General features: G+C 41.5%; 1 protein-coding gene across 3 annotated transcripts in view; it reads right to left on the reverse strand.

The window, feature by feature from the left end:
- The window catches only part of EPHA6 (EPH receptor A6), an 886,412-nt gene that overhangs the window by 196,289 nt on the left and 670,775 nt on the right, over positions 1-19,348 (reverse strand). For all 3 annotated transcript variants that reach the window (XM_075854449.1, XM_075854448.1, XM_075854450.1), the window contains one exon: positions 1,291-1,361. In XM_075854449.1, coding sequence (XP_075710564.1) covers positions 1,291-1,361 — 71 coding nt within the window. The remainder of the gene's footprint in view (positions 1-1,290; positions 1,362-19,348) is intronic.

The following is a 19,348-nucleotide window of genomic DNA, read 5'->3' on the forward strand; positions in this document are numbered from 1 at the left end:
GCGCAGATAATAATAAAGCAAAGTGAGACACTGCCCTGAGGAGTTTACACCCAAGTGGTATAATAGTTGATTTCCAGGAATGACAGAATGAGTAGCGCATGTATTAATATGGATGGTTCAGGAGGTCAAGTGCTTCTAGAGTCAGCTGGGCATGTATGAATTATTTAAAAAGATACTTCATACACAAGGTGCATCTTCTAGGCTATAAAATTGACAGAGTGTGAGGCTAGTCAAAAAAAAAAATCTTTCTTTGGATGCACAGGACAGGAAATCTTGCAGACGATTTACTTGTAGTGTCACCACTAGCCTGGATACTCTAAAAAGAAAATGTCTGTCACCAAAATAATTCTTAAGTGATGAATTTAATATATAGAATACAATATGAACTATTTTTAAAGTGTTTCTCTAATTATATAAGACATAAAAAACATGTAACTGGACTCAGCAAATGTGAATATTTCATTAGTATATTCTGTTCCCCTCTTAAAGGATAACTAAATGTTCCACAAACTTCTGACATGTCAGACGTTTTCATTGGTGGAGGTCCAAAAACTGAGACCCCTCCCCCAATCGATAAAACAAAGCAGCAAAAGTGCCCGTGTGAGCGCTGAGCCGCTTTGTTTCTGTATGTCGTTTCTTGGAAAGCCGATGTAGCGGTGTATGGGCCCATAGACTTTCTATTGAGTCCGTACACCGCTACATCGGCTTTCCGTGAAAAGCCGATCAGAACCAAGCGGCTCATCACTCACCCGATAGGACATAGATAGATGTGGAGATGAGACCCCCTCTCATTTACATAGACAATAGGATCCACAGATAGCAAAACAATGAGGATCATGTGACAACCCTATAAAGTATTTGTGATTCAAGGGGTCCTACACTTTCATAAGAAGCAACTGGGTCAGGCAGGCGTCTCAGCCAGTAAAGGTTCTCCTATGTTCAGAAGCTCGTATTCTATAAGACAGACTCTCTTGTATCTGCACTGCTGCCCCCATACGAGCTCCCTGAGTCACAATTGGTGTCCATGGGCCTATTTTGTACCCCTGTAATACTCTAAGCCAACAAGGAGTTAATGAAGACAATGTGTCACACGATGACAGCAATGTAATATAATGTAGATAGCACAAAGAATATTCATTAAACTTCTGTTCATCTTGGAATGAGCTGAATAGATAATTTTATCTCTTTAGAATCTTTTTACTCGCAAATTTTTTTTTCATAACACTAAGTGAAAAGAGAAGAAAATACTAAAATGTCATAGAAGAAATTATAAGCTAACAAATTACTCACAGTTTCCATTTTGCAGATTTGCTCGCCTTTTCTCTTCAGATTTCATTTTAGCTTTAATATACCACTGGCACCTTGGGGGAAAATAAAGTGATCATTATGAGGAGATGACGTTTTTTATACTGTAACATTTGCAAAAACACAAAGAAACAAAGCATTTTTAATCTTATGGCATAAATCCATGAAATATATGATATGTGTATACACTGCTAGTGCTATTAAGAAGCAGTAAAGTCAAATTTGTCAAAGTTTACCCAAATACTCTGTAATGCCCCATGCACACGGCCGTAATTTTGATCCGCAATTACAGACCATAATTGCGGATCAAAGTAGGGATCCATTCATTTCTATTGCCCACAGACACCTTCCTGTATATTTAAGGGAAGGTATCCGGGCCGTAGAAAGCATCCGCAAAAAATAGGATCTGTCCTATTTTTTTATTTTACGGACCGTGTTCCCATACTTTATAATGGGAGCACGGCCCGCAAATGCGGGTGACTGTCCGCGGTCATCTTCGGCCAGCCATAGCCGTAATCATCTATTGGGATTACCGCTACGGCCGTGTGCAGGGGACCTTATACCGAGATCTTAAATTACTCAGAGTATCTACTGACTTGTGAATTGATCATAGTTCGGGGGGACCATAACTCACATTGCCACATTTATGTGATTCCTGAAAGTAACCAACAGAGCTGACAGTAAAAGAAACCACCTCTCCAGGGAGTTCAGAAGTCTTAGGCTATGTTCACACAGGGCAGATACGCTGTGTAAAAGCACACAGTGTATCCGCCCTGGGCGCCGCAGGGAATTCCGGCTGAAAAATAACACCAAATTGTGGTGCGGTTTTTCGTCCGCAATTTCCTCTGTGGAAAACTGCACATCCAAAAAAAAAAAGTTTTATGCGTACCTAGCCATGGCGATGCGTCCCTCTGCCGTCCTGCAGCTCGGCCTCCTGGGATGACGTTTCATCCCATGTGACCAGTGCAGCGGTCACATGGGATGAAACGTCATCCCAGGAGGCCGGCCCGGATGAAGAAGCACAGAATTCTGGGTAAGTATAAGGTTTTATTTTTTTCTGACTTACAATTTTTGCGGCGGAATCGCTGCTTTTCTGCTGCAAAAATCACAACAGCTGCTATTTGTTGCGGGTTTTACCTCCCCATTGAATTCAATGGAAAAAACACACAACAAAAAAGCAGCAATTACGCAAACACATTTGACATGCTGCAGATTAAAGAACCGCATCACAGGTCAATTTCTGAGCGTTTTTCCACTCATCATTTACACAGCGTGTGGATAAGTTTTGTTCAAATCTCATCCACTCTGCTGCTACTGTATTATGCTGCAGATTTTCCGCTACTAAATTAGTTGCAGTGTGAACTTACCCTTTGGGCATGTTCAGACGTGGCGGATTTCTGCAGACACTGTCTGCATCAATGCCGCACATAATCTGCGTTGCAGATTCCGTTGCGCCTTTGCCTAAAATGTGAAGTAAATTGCTGCGGATTAGTCGTTGCAGATTCAAGTGAAGAATACTTCCTGCTCTCTTTTAAAACATTCCATCTCAGTCTGGGTATAGACCTCGAAACACATAGGTCCAGCCAGAATGATGAAATATCCTGTTCGTGAAAGAAATCCGCAACGCAACACACATAACATCTGCGTATTTCATTGCGTAATTTTGCAACTCCATTGAAGTCAATGGAGAAATTCCGCCACAAGTACGCATCAAGTCCGCAACAGCCAGTGTATGCTGCGGATGCCAAATTCTGCAGCCTATGGTCCGCAGCAGAGTTGTCCGCAACGTCTGCACGAAGATAACTAAAAAGGTGTGGAAACCAATGGACAGACTGCCTGCTGCGGATTTCCAGTGCGGACTGTCTGCACCGGAATTCCACAGCAATTCTGCCACGTGTGAACGTGCCCTTTCTGTAATTGCTTCCGGTGCTCGGTCTAATTCGAGAACATGCTGAAAAGCGGCTATGTACACATTTGAATGTTTTTCTTTTTTTTTTTACTAAATCAATGTATTTTGTGATTTCAAAGGGGGTTTCCCATTGTGAAGGATGGTTTATTTGCTTATATTCTCTGTATGAAATTACATTATGAATTATCACGCAGGATGCCGAATTACTAAAATATGTAGTATGTGAAAGAGATTATAATAATGTTTAAATGATTTAGTTTCGTGCAGCAGCCATCTTGTCTGGAGTTCCCATCTTGGTTCTTTTGTAGTGAATAAGAAAGTCATTGTTCCTTTAACACAATTAATGTTGATTTCGTATGTTTTATCTTTGACCCTGGTTCCCATACGAAGCTTGCAGAGAAGGCACATGGAGTGAGATGGGAGGGTGGCAAATACGCTTGTGGGAATGCCTCCCCCATCTTACAGGAACATTCTTGCCAAGAGAGATAGGCCACCTGCAAACCTGATGTGTGAAGAATTATAATGATGTATCTGTAATGTATCTTATGGTCTGCTATTGGCTGAATAAGAATTATTGTCACATTGCCTCTGATTGGTTAACACCCCATTTGAATGATATTATTATAGTTGAGTTTGGAAATAAACCTCCAGAGGAGTATTTTGGGCATATCAGCAGCGTCTGTGTGTTATTTCTCCTCTCTCGATATATATCGGTATGAAATCTCCTGATTAGGATGCTGGATAAAGTTCCTGGCGTGAGTGTCTGTTGGAACACTCATCTAAATTTCAGTCGAATATATTTTGAGCCATTGACTTCTATGACTTCCATGACACCATGAAGGACGTTTATGACATATCCACAAAAAAAGCCAGATTTGCAGATTTTTTTGGTCACCTTGCCCCCCCCCCCCCCCAAAATGGAATAAAAAGTGTTTAAAAAGTTGCATGCACCACAATAAAATAGTACCAATAAAAACTATAACTTTTCTCGCAAAATACAATGCCTCACACAGCTCCCCCGACTGAAAAAACTATGGCTCTCAGAGTGTGGCAACACAAAATAGTGTTTTTACTTTGTAAAAGTAGTAAAACATTAAAAAAAAACATTATAAATTTGGTATTGATGCAATCGTACTGACCCGTATCCACCCTGTGTGAACTTACTCATATTCTTGTGTTTTTAGTACTGCTCACATTCCTTTTTTATACCAGTGCTGTAGAACCCCTGTCTCTACACAGGCAAGTAGTATAGCCCAAGGATCAGTTCTGTGTAGTGCACCCATTGGACTGAATAGGACTAAACATGGCGGCAATCATGTGATCCCTGGCAATCATTAGCAACAAGGCTACTGTATATGACAAAGGATGTCTGGTGGTAAACATGACACTTGCTGGTCACATGTTCGTAGTGTTTTATTGTTCATTTATTTAAGAAAGTTGTTTTGCTGTTGGAATTAGACTTTAATTTTATAAGTTCAGGCAATGCAATAGTTAAATATAGGTAAGAATTTTGCAGGTGTCTTTTTACTTGGAAACTCATTCTGTATTTGGGCATATATTAGTCCCGCTGACCCTAATTCTTGTATGTAGATTAGATAGCAATTGGTGTATATAGTTGTGGGTGTCATATACTATCTCCATATAGCGGAGCTGTGATTGATGTATCTAGGCCTGCATGCAGTAACGCATTTTATGATCATTTGCGTCGGGTCTGACCTCTTATATTTGGAGGCAACAATTAACATCCTTTTCGCTATTTTTCTGTACAAATTTAAGGCAGGAACGACACAACAGGGGGCACATTCCAAGGAATTACTACAACCTATTTGCCATATCTTTGGCATTGCACCTTTCAGCATGTTATTTGCAATAGTTTTGAAATGAATTCTGTTTGCTTGTGGTGGATAATCGCTCAGTGGATGAACCAGCAGGTGCTTATCTCAGCCTGCCTCTCCAATACCAATAGACTCATCACAAAACTTACGAAGCGACAGTTCATCAAATTGCTAATTCCAAAGAGTGTAGCAAAACACATCTGTAAAAGGACCGATCCTCTTCTTCAAAGTGAAATTTGTTTTAAATTCCCCTAGTAAATGGAGTATTTATTCACAATTTCCCTGCCTAATATTCATTGAATGATTTTCAATGAATGCCTCTTATCACTGCGCTTAAATGATACTTCAAAATGAATTCAGATCTTATGAGCACATGACCGAGGATTTTACATGCACCACATCTACATAAAACATTAGAGCCGATAATGCCCAATAATTGTACTGAAAATAGGAGGCAAATACAGTGTCAAAATCTGTCATATTTACTGTTTGCATTCACTATATTTATTGATTGTCAAAGGACTTTATTGATTTCACTAAATTACGGTACTTTTTATCATAATGTCACAGCTGAAATTTAATTTACTTCTTATTTATGTTTTAAAGAGAACAATGGCTCTCTATTTAATTTATTTCCAGGCAATGGGATGATATCATACAGTAGTTGATTAGGCTCCGTTCACATTACTGTTAGGGTCCATTTAATAGGTTTTTGCTGCATTTTGTCATGCAGAGGAGCCTACTCTGCTGCACTATTCTTTCCTGTAAAAAAAATTTTTAATACTTGACGGCGCACTTACGACTCAGTTTGTCAGTCTGGGTATGTTCCCACAGGTTGTATATGTTGCGTAAAAGTACGCAGCGTATCTGACCTAGAACCCGCAAGGAAATTCGGATGAAAAATCGCACCAAATTGTGTCCAGAATCGACGCTGCGGAAAACGAAGGTGAGACAAAAACAGCCAATACTTATGTAATGAATCGGGGTAGGGAGACGGACAGGTGAGCCCTAATCTACCCGCAACTCAGTCCCTGCCTACTTGCACGGCCCATCCTAAGTGACGGCGTACAACTGGGCGACGGTCCCTACGCTCAGTAAGTGCAAGACAGAAAACACAAGACAAGGGCACACAGAAGCAAGGGGGGTAGGTGCAGTTGCCCACGGAGACACCGTGAGCAACAGGCAGTGTTGAACGAACCGAATCAAACCAGGGGAGTACGCGGTAGCAAAATCAGAGCAGGAGAATAGTCAGGCAAGTCAGGGTCAATAAGTGACAGCGGTCAATCGGGTGAATAGCAGGAATCGCAGAGCCAGGAAACCAGACAATCACAGGCAAGGAACATGCTACAAGTGAGGGTATAAATAGACCAAGGGCGGGAGCTAGAACCATCAGGCCAGGCTGTGATAGGTTCTCCCTCTCCTCAGCCTGCAAGCCTGAGTGGTAACAGATCGCGTCACTCTAGCAGACCTTGGAGCTGATGAGGGCTGATTAACCCTGGGCGTCGACACAGAATCTGTGTCTGGCAAACCCTTTACAGTACCCCCCCTTTTATGAGGGGCCACTGGACCCTTCCTAGGTGGGCCTGGCTTGTTGGGGAACCGAAGATGAAACTTCCAGAGCAATATACCGGCGTGAACATCCCGGGCGGGTACCCAAGTCCTCTCCTCAGGCCCGTATCCTCTCCAATGGACCAGGTACTGGAGGGAGCCTTGGACTATCCTGCTGTCCACAATCTTGGCTACCTCGAATTCTACCCCATCCGGAGTGAGAACAGGGACCGGAGGTTTCCTCGATGAAGCCAAGGACGGGGAGCAGCTTTTCAAGAGGGAGGCATGGAACACGTTGTGAATCTGAAAAGACAGGGATAACTCCAGCCAGAAGGAGACAGGGTTGGGGACCTCAATGATTTTGTACGGCCCTATATACCGGGGAGCAAATTTCTTGGACGGAACTTTAAGGCGCAAATTTTTAGAAGACAGCCACACCAGATCCCCGACCACAAATAAGGGGTTAGTTGAACGTCTTTTATCTGCCTGAGTCTTTTGGATGTACTGGGACGCCTCAAGGTTCTTCTGAACCTGGGCCCAGACTGCATCCAGTTCCCGATGAACGACATCTACCTCGGGATTGTTGGAACCACCAGGTGAAACGGAGGAGAACCGTGGATTAAACCCAAAATTACAGAAGAAGGGGGAGACCCCCGACGAGTTACTGACCCGGTTATTAAGGGAAAATTCGGCGAGGGCAATGGAGGAGACCCAATCATTTTGATAGTCTGAGATAAAACACCTTTCGTATTGTTCTAGAGACTGATTAGTCCTCTCAATTTGGCCATTAGTTTCAGGATGGAAGGCCGAGGAAAAGGACAGATCAATCTCCAGCTTCTTACAGAAAGCTCTCCAAAATAATGAAACAAATTGTACCCCTCTGTCAGAAACATTATTGACCGGGACCCCATGGAGACGCAGGATGTGTTTAACAAACAAGGTAGCTAACGTCTTGGCATTGGGTAGTTTCTTGAGGGATACAAAGTGATGCCTGGATGACCAGATAGTGCGGAGTCATGATTCTCCCTGAGCAACCTTAGCCGGAATTGATGGGGAACAAACAGCTTGTTTACAGGAAGGTTCTCGGGAGCAGAACCTTGATCAGCCGCAATTTCGGAGACTAAGTCTGAATCCACGGAGGGTATGATTATGCCTGGGGGCAAAATACAAGTGGGGTCCTCCTCAGGAGGCGGGCTAGCCATGAAGCTACGCGACAGAGCATCAACTTTAATATTTTTTGACCCAGCTCTATAGGTAACCACAAAGTTGAATCTCCTAAAAAACAACGCCCATCGAGCTTGTCTCAGGTTTAGCCTCCGGGCAGATTCTAGGAAAACCAGATTCTTGTCGTCAGTAAAGACCGTTACCTGGTGGCTAGCCCCCTCCAAGAAGTGGCGCCACTCTTCAAATGCCCATTTAATGGCTAGGAGTTCGCGGTTGCCAACGTCATAATGCTCTCGGTGGAGGGGAACTTCCTGGAGAAATAGGCACAGGGACGGAGATGGGTGAGAGACCTAGTACCCTGGGACAAAAGAGCACCCACTCCCACCTCGGAGGCGTCAACCTCCACGATGAATGGCTCCATTTGGTTAGGCTGAATCAGCACTGGGGCAGAGACAAAGCACCTAGGTTCTCCCTCTCCTCAGCCTGCAAGCCTGAGTGGTAACAGATCGCGTCACTCTAGCAGACCTGCGAGCTATTGATGGCTGATTAACCCCGGGCATCGACACAGAACCTGTGTCTGGCAAACCCTTTACAACTTACCTCACTGGCATTACCATAGTGACGTGTCCCTCTGTTCTCCGCGCAGCCCGGCCTCCTGTGATGATACTGCAGCCCATGTGACCGTTACAGCCTGTGAGCTGCTGCAGCAGTCACATGGGATGAAATGTTGGGCTGCACAGTTAACAGAGGGACACAACGCTATGGCAATGCCAAAACAGGGAACATAGAATGAATGGGGAAAAAAATTTAATTTAATATAAAACACTTATTTTGTTTGCCCTTTAGATATTAATGTTTTAAGTGATTTATAAAAACGTTCAAATGTACTTTAATATATATTTTTTACATTTTTAAGATACAACTTCTACTAGTATGTATCCTGTATACATAGAAGATGTATCGTTCTGTCAAAGCCGTGGCCGTCAGGTCAGGTGAGCTGATGGCTCAGCACTTGTGTGTATCTGACATGCAGGATCCCACTAATAATGATCAGAAGTTTATAACCTTTGTTTTATTGTCCCAATGCATTCCCAAAATGAAAAATGATGCAACTTCGCAATATGTTTTAATGAGAAAAAAAGTGTTTGGTGTTTACAGCTCCTTTGAAGACCTATCTGTCTCCATGGTAACAGATGACAAACAAATCCTGTGTAGTCTGATCCTGCAGTTATATTTCCTCCCATCTTTCCCCTATGTTTTGCTAACATACATTTAGTAGGTTAGCGAAATGTAGGGAACAGATGTTAATTTTGTTGACTTACAACGGAGACACAGACAGTAGGTATATAGAGGAGCTGTAGAAATAAAAGGATTGGGATTTATTTTTTTTGGTCAAGAACTTTTTTAGTAGTTTTATGTGTCATTTTAGACATGTTAGTATAGTTCGATACTGCAGTCACACTCCGTCCCATCTGCCCCCTTTTTTTTCTTACACCTGGTATGTTAGCAAGAAATAGGGGACAAATGTTAATTTTGTTGAAGACACAAAACTAGTGGGATATTTTAATCGGGACCTCTTATAAAGCTGCTTCATTTGTCATTTCAGATTCATTGGGACAATAAGAAAAACTTGTGCAGGTGGATATAGAGTTTCATTTTGTAGCGGACAAATGTCATGGAAGGAGATGATATTGTAAATTTTGAAAGCTTTTTACTTTTAATGTTTAATTGTACCGTTTCTTTAACTCAGTCCCAAAGAATAAAATCAGGTCTCCTGTATATTTTTTGCTATATATATATATATATATATATATATATATATATATATATATACACACACTACCATTCAAAAGTTTAGGGTCACTCAGAAATTTCCTTATTTTTGCAAGAAAAAAGCCCAGTTTTTTTCAATAAAGATAACATTAAATTAATCAGAAATACACTCTATACATTGTTAATGTGCTAAATGACTATTCTAGCTGCAAACGTCTGGTTTTTAATGCAATATCTACATAGGTGTATAGAGGCCCATTTCCAGCAACCATCACTCCAGTGTTCTAATAGTAGATTTTGTTTGCTAACTGTGTTAGAAGGCTAATGGATGATTAGAAAACACTTGAAAACCCTTGTGCAATTATGTTAGCACCGCTGTAAACAGTTTTGCTGTTTAGAGGAGCTATAAAACTGACCTTCCTTTGAGCTAGTTGAGAATCTCTAGCATTATATTTGTGGGTTCGATTAAACTCTCAAAATGGCTAGAAAAAGAGAGCTTTCATGTGAAACTCGACAGTCTATTCTTGTTCTTAGAAATGAAGGCTATTCCATGTGAGAAATTGCTAAGAAACTGAAGATTTCCTACAACGGTGTGTACTACTCCCTTCAGAGGACAGCACAAACAGGCTCTAACCAGAGTAGAAAGAGAGGTAGGAGGTCCCGCTGCACAACTGAGCAACAAGACAAGTACATTAGAGTCTCTAGTTTGAGAAATAGACGCCTCACAGGTCCTCAACTGGCAGCTTCATGAAATAGTACCCGCAAAACGCCAGTGTCAACATCTACAGTGAAGAGGCGACTCCGGGATGCTGGCCTTCAGGGCAGAGTGGCAAAGAAAAAGTCATATCTGAGACTGGCTAATAAAAGGAAAAGGTTAATATGGGCAAAAGCACACAGACATTGGACAGAGGAAGATTGGAAAAAAGTGTTATGGACAGACGAATCGAAGTTTGAGGTGTTTGGATCACACAGAAGAACATTTGTGAGACACAGAACAACTGAAAAGATGCTGGAAGAGTGCCTGACACCATCTGTCAAGCATGGTGGAGGTAATGTGATGGTCTGGGGTTGCTTTGGTGCTGGTAAAGTGGGAGATTTGTACAAGGTAAAAGGGATTTTGAATAAGGAAGGCTATCACTCCATTTTGCAATGCCATGCCATACCCTGTGGACAGCGCTTGATTGGAGCCAATTTCATCCTACAACAGGACAATGACCCAAAGCACACCTCCAAATTATGCAAGTACTATTTAGGGAAGAAGCAGGCAGCTGGTATTCTATCTGTAATGGAGTGGCCAGCGCAGTCACCAGATCTCAACCCCATAGAGCTGTTGTGGGAGCAGCTTGACCGTATGGTACGCAAGAAGTGCCCATCAAGCCAATCCAACTTGTGGGAGGGGCTTCTGGAAGCATGGGGTGAAATTTCTCCCGAGTACCTCAGCAAATTAACAGCTAGAATGCCAAAGGTCTGCAATGCTGTAATTGCTGCAAATGGAGCATTCTTTGACGGAAGCAAAGTTTGAAGGAGAAAATTATTATTTGAAATAAAAATCATTATTTCTAACCTTGTCAATGTCTTGACTATATTTTCTAGTCATTTTGCAACTCATTTGATAAATATAAGTGTGAGTTTTCATGGAAAACACAAAATTGTCTGGGTGACCCCAAACTTTTGAACGGTAGTGTATATAGGTCATCTTGTACTGTGGCTAAGCATTATAAGAGAATAGATTAACTTTGCTGCTGTGAAATGAGCTGCAGCATTGTCTCATGATATATGTTTTCTATCCTGAAAGAACAGCAAGCTGGAATCATGAGTGTAAGGGTATGTTCACACGCTAGCTGGCTTTTACGGCTGAAATGACAGCCTGTTTTCAGAAGAAAACAGCTGCGTCGTTTCAGCCGTAAATGCTCCTCCTCGTAATATACGAGGCGTCTGTGACGCTCGTATATCTTGAGCTGTTCTTCATTGAGTTCAATGAAGAACGGCTGAAATTACGTTGCAAAGAAGTGCCCTGCACTTCTTTGCCGAGGCAGTCAATTTACGCGTCGTCGTTTGACAGCTGTCAAACGACGACGCGTAAATTACAGGTCGTCTGCACAATACGTCGGCAAACCCATTCAAATGAATGGGCAGATGTTTGCCGACGTATTGTACCCCTATTTTCAGACGTAAAACGAGGCATAATACGCCTCGTTTACGTCTGAAAATAGGTCATGTGAACCCAGCCTTAGAATGCTTAATGTAGCCTCATCACATGTGGTTAGCGAAGACATGCTACAGGTCCTCCAGTCTGGGCTCTAGAGGGGTTGGAAGACATAAGATTTTTCCCAGCTCTCTATAAATATTGAAGGAATTATAGCTAATTGGATTCTGAGGAAATGGTAATGAAACACTAGATGTTATCTGCACCATTAAAGGTGCATTGACTCTAACAAACATCTGCCAAAATCCACTACCTACCTCATAATTACTCATTCTCTCTGCTTCATGACTATTTATTCAGCGCACAGTATTAGGATGTGGATCATTTCATTCCTATAGTTAAAGTGCACCATGCATCTAGTACAAAATAGACCCGACTCCTATGCAAAAGAGGCAACATGTCAACATTTTTAGTATTTAAAGGCTATGTAAACCTTTGAAAGTGATTATTTTTTTTAATTGTCAGTCAGTGTGATTGTTGCAACTTTCAAATTAGTTTTTATTAACCAGTTCAGGACCGGACTATTTTGAGCCTTCAGGACCAGACACCGTTTACCCATATTTAGCACGTGTTCGTTAAATGGCTATAACTTTTTTATTTGTTGGGCTAACGACGTGATTTTTGCGATGTTTTTTCCGTAGACAATGCAGGTTTCTTTTTTTTATCGTTTTTATACACATCCTTTTTGATATTTTAGAATTTTTATTCTTAAAGTTTGAAAATAATAGTAAAACAATAAGCTTTTTTAAGTTTCAGCAATTTTTTTGGGTAATAACATAGTTTTAATAGACCTTTTATTTGTGATCGTCATTGTCTACCGTAAATTCGAATATATTACATGTCTATATTAGGGTAATTGGGTCCAGGCTAGCGTTACGACAATGATTGGCGGGAGGGCAAATTTTTTTTGGGGTGGGTATTTTATGTGTATTATTATTAATTTTTTTTGCACTTTACTTTACTTTTATTTTTGTATTACTATGGTCTGTCCCTCAAAGGTCAGAAAAGACCTTTGGGGAACTTTATATATATTTTTTCTTTCTTTTACACCATGCTTTTCCACTGTAACTGGAGCTGTACAGCAGCCCCAGTTACAGGGGAAATCAGCCCTCATATTAGTGACAATCGTCACTAACATGACTGTGCTGGGTCTAGTTAGACCCAGCAGCAGTCTGTCAGTAATGGCACCTGGCGATCATGTGACCAGTCACATGATCACCGGGAGCAATGAAGACTGCAGCGTGTTCATTGAGCGCTGTGTACAAGTGATCAGAGAAGACAGAAGCAGCAAAAGCTGCTTCTATCCTCTTCTCAGAGTCCCCGGCAGTCACTGACAGCCGGAGACCCGACATTAAGCTGCCCGATCGCTCGGGCAGCAAGTTAAAACCCGAGCCGTAAAAAGTCTATGGCTCGGGTTTTAAGGACCCTGACAGCTGGCCGTAAAAACACAGCCAGCAGTCGGTAACTAGTTAAAAATGATTTTATCTTTTTGAGATACAGCTGCTTTGTATCCTGTATACAGAGCAGCTGTAATGTTTGCTGAATCCTGTACCCATCAGGTCCGCGGGACTGACGGGTTCAGTGAAAGCAGGTCCTGCATTTCTCTGACACGCAGCATCCACCTGTTATCTATCACACATAAGTTCTTAAGTTAAATGTGATAGATTACAGGTGGATCGAAATGCAGAACTCATCAGGTCCTGGGGACTGATGGATACAGGGAAAGATACAGCTGATGTATATAGAGAATACAGAGCATCTGTATCTCAAAAAGTAAAACATATTTTTAATAAAAACTAATTTGAAAGTTTGTTGCAAACACACTGACATTTTTATTTAAAAAAAACAACAACAAAAAAGCACTTCCAAAAGGTTTACATAGCCTTTAAAGGATCTCACCCTTTAAATTGCTTGGATAAAGACACAATTGCATTTTAATTCTGCACAATCGGTGCTGGGTGTAGGTGCGGATGGTGCAGTGGGTACATTTTGCCACTGCCATATTGGCCTGCTTATGTGTACATAGGAGTCAATCCATTAAGTAGAGCTACTGGCCACTCAGAAGATCCATCCATCTAGGTGATAATTAATTTGGTGCTTCTACTGAATGGTATCATGATCCTGGGGCAAGAAATAGCATTTTTATTTTTTTACAAAACTGCATGATATATTTATAAATGGGTTTAAATTACATCATTTTATGATTACCAACTGCACAGAAAAATAGCAAAGGGAACAGTAGCAACCTGACACCTAGAGTGCAGCTTTTTCTGGGTTGGGGAACCAGACAGTAAAAATCCAACCACAATATCAAATACTAATCCCCCACAATATTAAATAATGGGTGAAGCCCCATAAACATTATATTGTTTGCTGGTAAAATGGTCAAGAACTGCTGATAATGTGCTATATCCCCCGGTAGCGAATAATGTCACTAGTATCCTTAAAAACAATGACACTTAGCAGTTTCAGAAATGATCAGAGATCTGCAGGGGAATAGGATGACAATATAAATTAGCTCTGCATTGAAATGCTATACTTCTTTTTGAATGTGCAATGTTGCCCATGGCAACAGACTGCAGCATAGTTACATTCCCGCTGTCGGACATGTGATCGGACAAGAAAACACGAAGTAACTGCAAAGTCACTTAACATTCCACGTGGATTGTAACCAGGGCCGGCCTTAGGGGTGTGCGAGCTGTGCGAGTGCACAGGGCGCTGCACTCTCCCAGCATGTAGGGGGCGACACTGGGCTCTGCCTCTACTCTGTGCTCTGTTCTCAGTTACACACACGGAGTAAATAACAGCCAAGGAACAAAAGAAGAGGAGGAGGCTCCGCCCACAGCCCGTCCTGCAAGAAGCCTGTGATCCTGTCAGCAAGGGAGGAGGTAAGTGTTTATGTGTGTTTGTGTGTATATGTGTGTGTATACAGTATGGGTGTCTGTGTGTATACAGTATGTGTGTCTGTGTGTCTCTGTGTGTATATGTGTGCGAGTCTGTGTGTATATGTGTGCGTATACTGTATGTGTGTCTGTGTGTATACAGTATGTGTCTCTGCATGTGTTTGTCTCTTTGTAAAAGTGTGTGTTCAATAATAAAGTAGAACAGATAAAATGAAGATATCTGTGCTGCCTCCTATTTAACCCTGCTGCCCCTATATACCCTGCTGCCCCTTATATAACCTGCTGCCCCCTATATAACCCTGCTGCCCCTATATAGCCTGCCACCCCTTATATAGCCTGCTGCCTCCTATATACCTTGCTGCCCCTATATAACCCTGCTGCCCCTATATAACCTGCTGCCCCCTATATATCCTGCTGCCGCTTATATAACCTGCTGCCTCCTATATACCCGGCTGCCCCTATATATCCTGCTGCCCCCTATATATCCTGCTGCCCCTTATATAATCTACTGCCTCTTATATACCCTGCTGCCCCTATACACCCTGATGCCCCTCAGAGAGTTATCACTGTGTTATCTGTCGTGTTACATAGGACTGCAGGTAACATCTACTACATTATCTGTACTCAGATAGTTATCACTGTGTTATCTGTGGTGTTACATAGAACTGTAGGTAACGTTCTACTACATTATCTGTACTCAGTTATCACTGTGTTATCTGTGGTGTTACATAGGACTGCAGGTAACGCTACTACATTATCTGTTCCCAGAGAGTTAACATTGTGTTATCTGGTGTTACATAGGACTGTAGGTAACGTCTACTACAGTATCTGTACTCAGAGAGTTATCACTGTGTGTTATCTGTGGTGTTACATAGGACTGCAGGTAATATCTACTACATTATCTGTACTCAGAGAGTTATCACTGTGTTATTTGTGGTGTTACATAGGACTGCAGGTAATGTCTACTATATTATCTGTACTCAGTTATTACTGTGTGTTATCTGTGGTGTTACATAGGGCTGCACGTGAAATCTACGACATTATCTGTACCCAGAGAGTTATCATTGTGTCTTATCTGTGGTGTTACATAGGACTGCAGGTAACATCTACTACATTATCTGTACCCAGAGAGTTATCACTGTGTGTTATCTGCGGTGTTACATATGACTGCAGCTAACATCTACTGCATTATCTGTACTATGTATATATGTGCCTGTGTTTGTGTATATATGTGCCTGTGTGTGTATATATGGGTCTGTTTGTGAATGTGTCTTTGTGCTTGTATATATGTGCCTTTTATGTATTTGTATATGTTCCTGTCTGTGTATTTATCTGCCGGTCTGTGTGTGTGTGTGTGTGTGTGTGTGTGTGTGTGTGTGTGTGTGTGTGTGTGTATATGTGTCTGTACGTCTATATATTTACCTGTATGTATACAGTGGAGGAAATAAGTATTTGATCCCTTGCTGATTTTGTAAGTTTGCCCACTGTCAAAGACATGAACAGTCTAGAATTTTTAGGCTAGGTTAATTTTACCAGTGAGAGATAGATTATATATATAAAAAAAAAGAAGAAAATCACATTGTCAAAATTATATATTTTTATTTGCATTGTGCACAGAGAAATAAGTATTTGATCCCCTACCAACCCTTAAGAGTTCAACCTCCTCCAGACCAGTTAAACGCTCCAAATCAACTTGGTGCCTGCATTAAAGACAGCTGTCTTAAATGGTCACCTGTATAAAAGACTCCTGTCCACAGACTCAATTAATCAGTCTGACTCTAACCTCTACAACATGGGCAAGACCAAAGAGCTTTCTAAGGATGTCAGGGACAAGATCATAGACCTGCACAAGGCTGGAATGGGCTATAAAACCATAAGTAAGACGCTGTGTGAGAAGGAGACAACTGTTGGTGCAATAGTAAGAAAATGGAAGACATACAAAATGACTGTCAATCGACATCGATCTGGGGCTCCATGCAAAATCTCACCTCGTGGGGTATCCTTGATCCTGAGGAAGGTGAGAGCTCAGCCGAAAACTACGCAGGGGGAACTTGTTAATGATCTCAAGGCAGCTGGGACCACAGTCACCAAGAAAACCATTGGTAACACATTACGCCGTAATGGATTAAAATCCTGCAGTGCCCGCAAGGTCCCCCTGCTCAAGAAGGCACATGTACAGGCCCGTCTGAAGTTTGCAATTGAACATCTGGATGATTCTGAGAGTGATTGGGAGAAGGTGCTGTGGTCAGATGAGATTAAAATTGAGCTCTTTGGCATTAACTCAACTCGCCGTTTTTGGAGGAAGAGAAATGCTGCCTATGGCCCAAAGAACACCGTCCCCACTGTCAAGCATGGAGGTGGAAACATTATGTTTTGGGGGTGTTTCTCTGCTAAGGGCACAGGACTACTTCACCGCATCAATGGGAAAATGGATGGGGCCATGTACTGTCAAATCCTGAGTGACAACCTCCTTCCCTCCACCAGGACATTGAAAATGGCTCGTGGCTGGGTCTTCCAGCACGACAATGACCCGAAACATACAGCCAAGGCAACAAAGGAGTGGCTCAAAAAGAAGCACATTAAGGTCATGGAGTGGCCTAGCCAGTCTCCAGACCTTAATCCCATCGAAAACTTATGGAGGGAGCTGAAGATCCGAGTTGCCAAGCGACAGCCTCGAAATCTTAATGATTTACAGATGATCTGCAAAGAGGAGTGGGCCAAAATTCCATCTAACATGTGTGCAAACCTCATCATCAACTACTAAAAATGTCTTACAGCTGTGCTTGCCAACAAGGGTTTTGCCACCAAGTATTAAGTCTTGTTTGCCAAAGGGATCAAATACTTATTTCTCTGTGCACAATGCAAATAAATATATATAATTTTGTCAATGTGATTTTTTTTTTTATATAATCTATCTCTCACTGGTAAAATTAACCTAGCCTAAAAATTCTAGACTGTTCATGTCTTTGACAGTGGGCAAACTTAAAAAATCAGCAAGGGATCAAATACTTATTTCCTTCACTGTATATTACAGATGTGTGTATGTATATTTACCTGTATGTCTAAATACCTGTCTTTATGTATGTACAGTATATATGTTCCAGTATGTGCGTGTCTATATATGTGGTTAATTTTTGGTTTCTGCAGGGGGCGGCAATAGAGAGTCCCGCACAGGGCGCCATCCAACCTAAGGCCGGCCCTGATTGTAACAAAGGAATGTTGTAAAAAGAGTGGAGTTTTACCTAAATATATACCGGTAGATCAAATGTAAATTTTTTTTTCAGTGTTTTCTATCTGAAATAATTACCTGCTATAATTCACACTTTTAGGCTAAGTTAAGTATTTTTTTTAAGATTAAACATATAGCATGCTGCATTTTCATCCTGATATTATGGAATTTTTAAAGTGATGCCAAAAGTACAATTTTGGCATCATCTGAATCCTTTTGACATGTATGGGATCTAGAAACATTCTGGTTGCTTTATATTTAACATACCACAAATATTGTATGAATAGTTTATAGAAAAACCCCCGGTATGAACGGGGCTTTCCTTGCGCCTCTGATGCTCTGTATTTCTGTGAATGTTACTAGTAGGTTTTTTTTTGTTTTCTTTTTACATAAAACTCCTGGTATTAGTCTGTGAAAATTCATAAAATGATTTCCAAGCCCCCCGCAGTTATGATGTGATTCAAGGCACCACAAATCATTTGGAGAATATACATAATTTTCAATATTTTAAACTTATAGGATCAATATAAATATATTCAGTCACCTTGTTGACAGAATTCGAAGCCTAGAGGTAAAAGCTGACAGCTCCCTCACCTTTATACATAACAAATAGTAACTGACGGGATTATTAATATGGGGAACAAGATCAGAGGAACAGAAAACAATCAATCAAAGAAAACATATGGCAATCCTGATAGACCATCCCAGTCTACTGCCCGCCACTAGCCAATCACGATTCTACTGGCTGCTCCAGGTGTCAACCTATTCTGCAAACCATGGGAGTTAGGGCAGGTTCAGATGTGGTGGAATTGCTGCGGAATTCCGCTGTGGACAGTCCGCAGTGGAATTCTCCGGTCGCCGTTTTTTACATTTGTTTCTATTCATTTTTAGGAAAGTTTGTTCAGACGTTGCGGAAAACTTCCGCTGTGGACCATAGGCTGAGGTGCGGAATTGTCCCTCCGCAGCATGCACTGTCTGTTGCGGAGAAGAAGCGGAATTTCACTGCGGATTTCAGCCTTTGCAATGCAAAAACTGAAATCTGTGGCAAGTCCTCTGTGATATCTGCAACGTCTGAATTACCTGTCAAATATGCAAATGTTGGTGCAGATTCGTTGCATAATTGCCCCAAATCCACACCAACATTTGCAGCGGAAAAATTCCGCCAAGTCTGGCCGTGCCCTTACAATTAAATACATTCTAATATTCAAAAGTTTGAGACCTTCCATATATTCTAAATGGTTATTCTTTGTACATGAGCTTGCATCACTAAGCTGCTGGCTGGCTTCATGACTTGTGTAGATATCCTAGTAATATCTAGTAGTCAGGAACTGGAAATAGTCTAACACCATCACACAACTATATATTCCTGTCAATGGACTATTTAATATCTAACGGGTGCTTTAAATGCACACACCGCCTATGACAGCACATATGATAGACATTGTCAGTTACAAGGGGAATGTTATTAGCCAATTG

This window comes from Rhinoderma darwinii, chromosome 2, assembly GCF_050947455.1.
Source record: "Rhinoderma darwinii isolate aRhiDar2 chromosome 2, aRhiDar2.hap1, whole genome shotgun sequence".
Taxonomy (NCBI): Eukaryota; Metazoa; Chordata; class Amphibia; order Anura; family Rhinodermatidae; genus Rhinoderma; species Rhinoderma darwinii.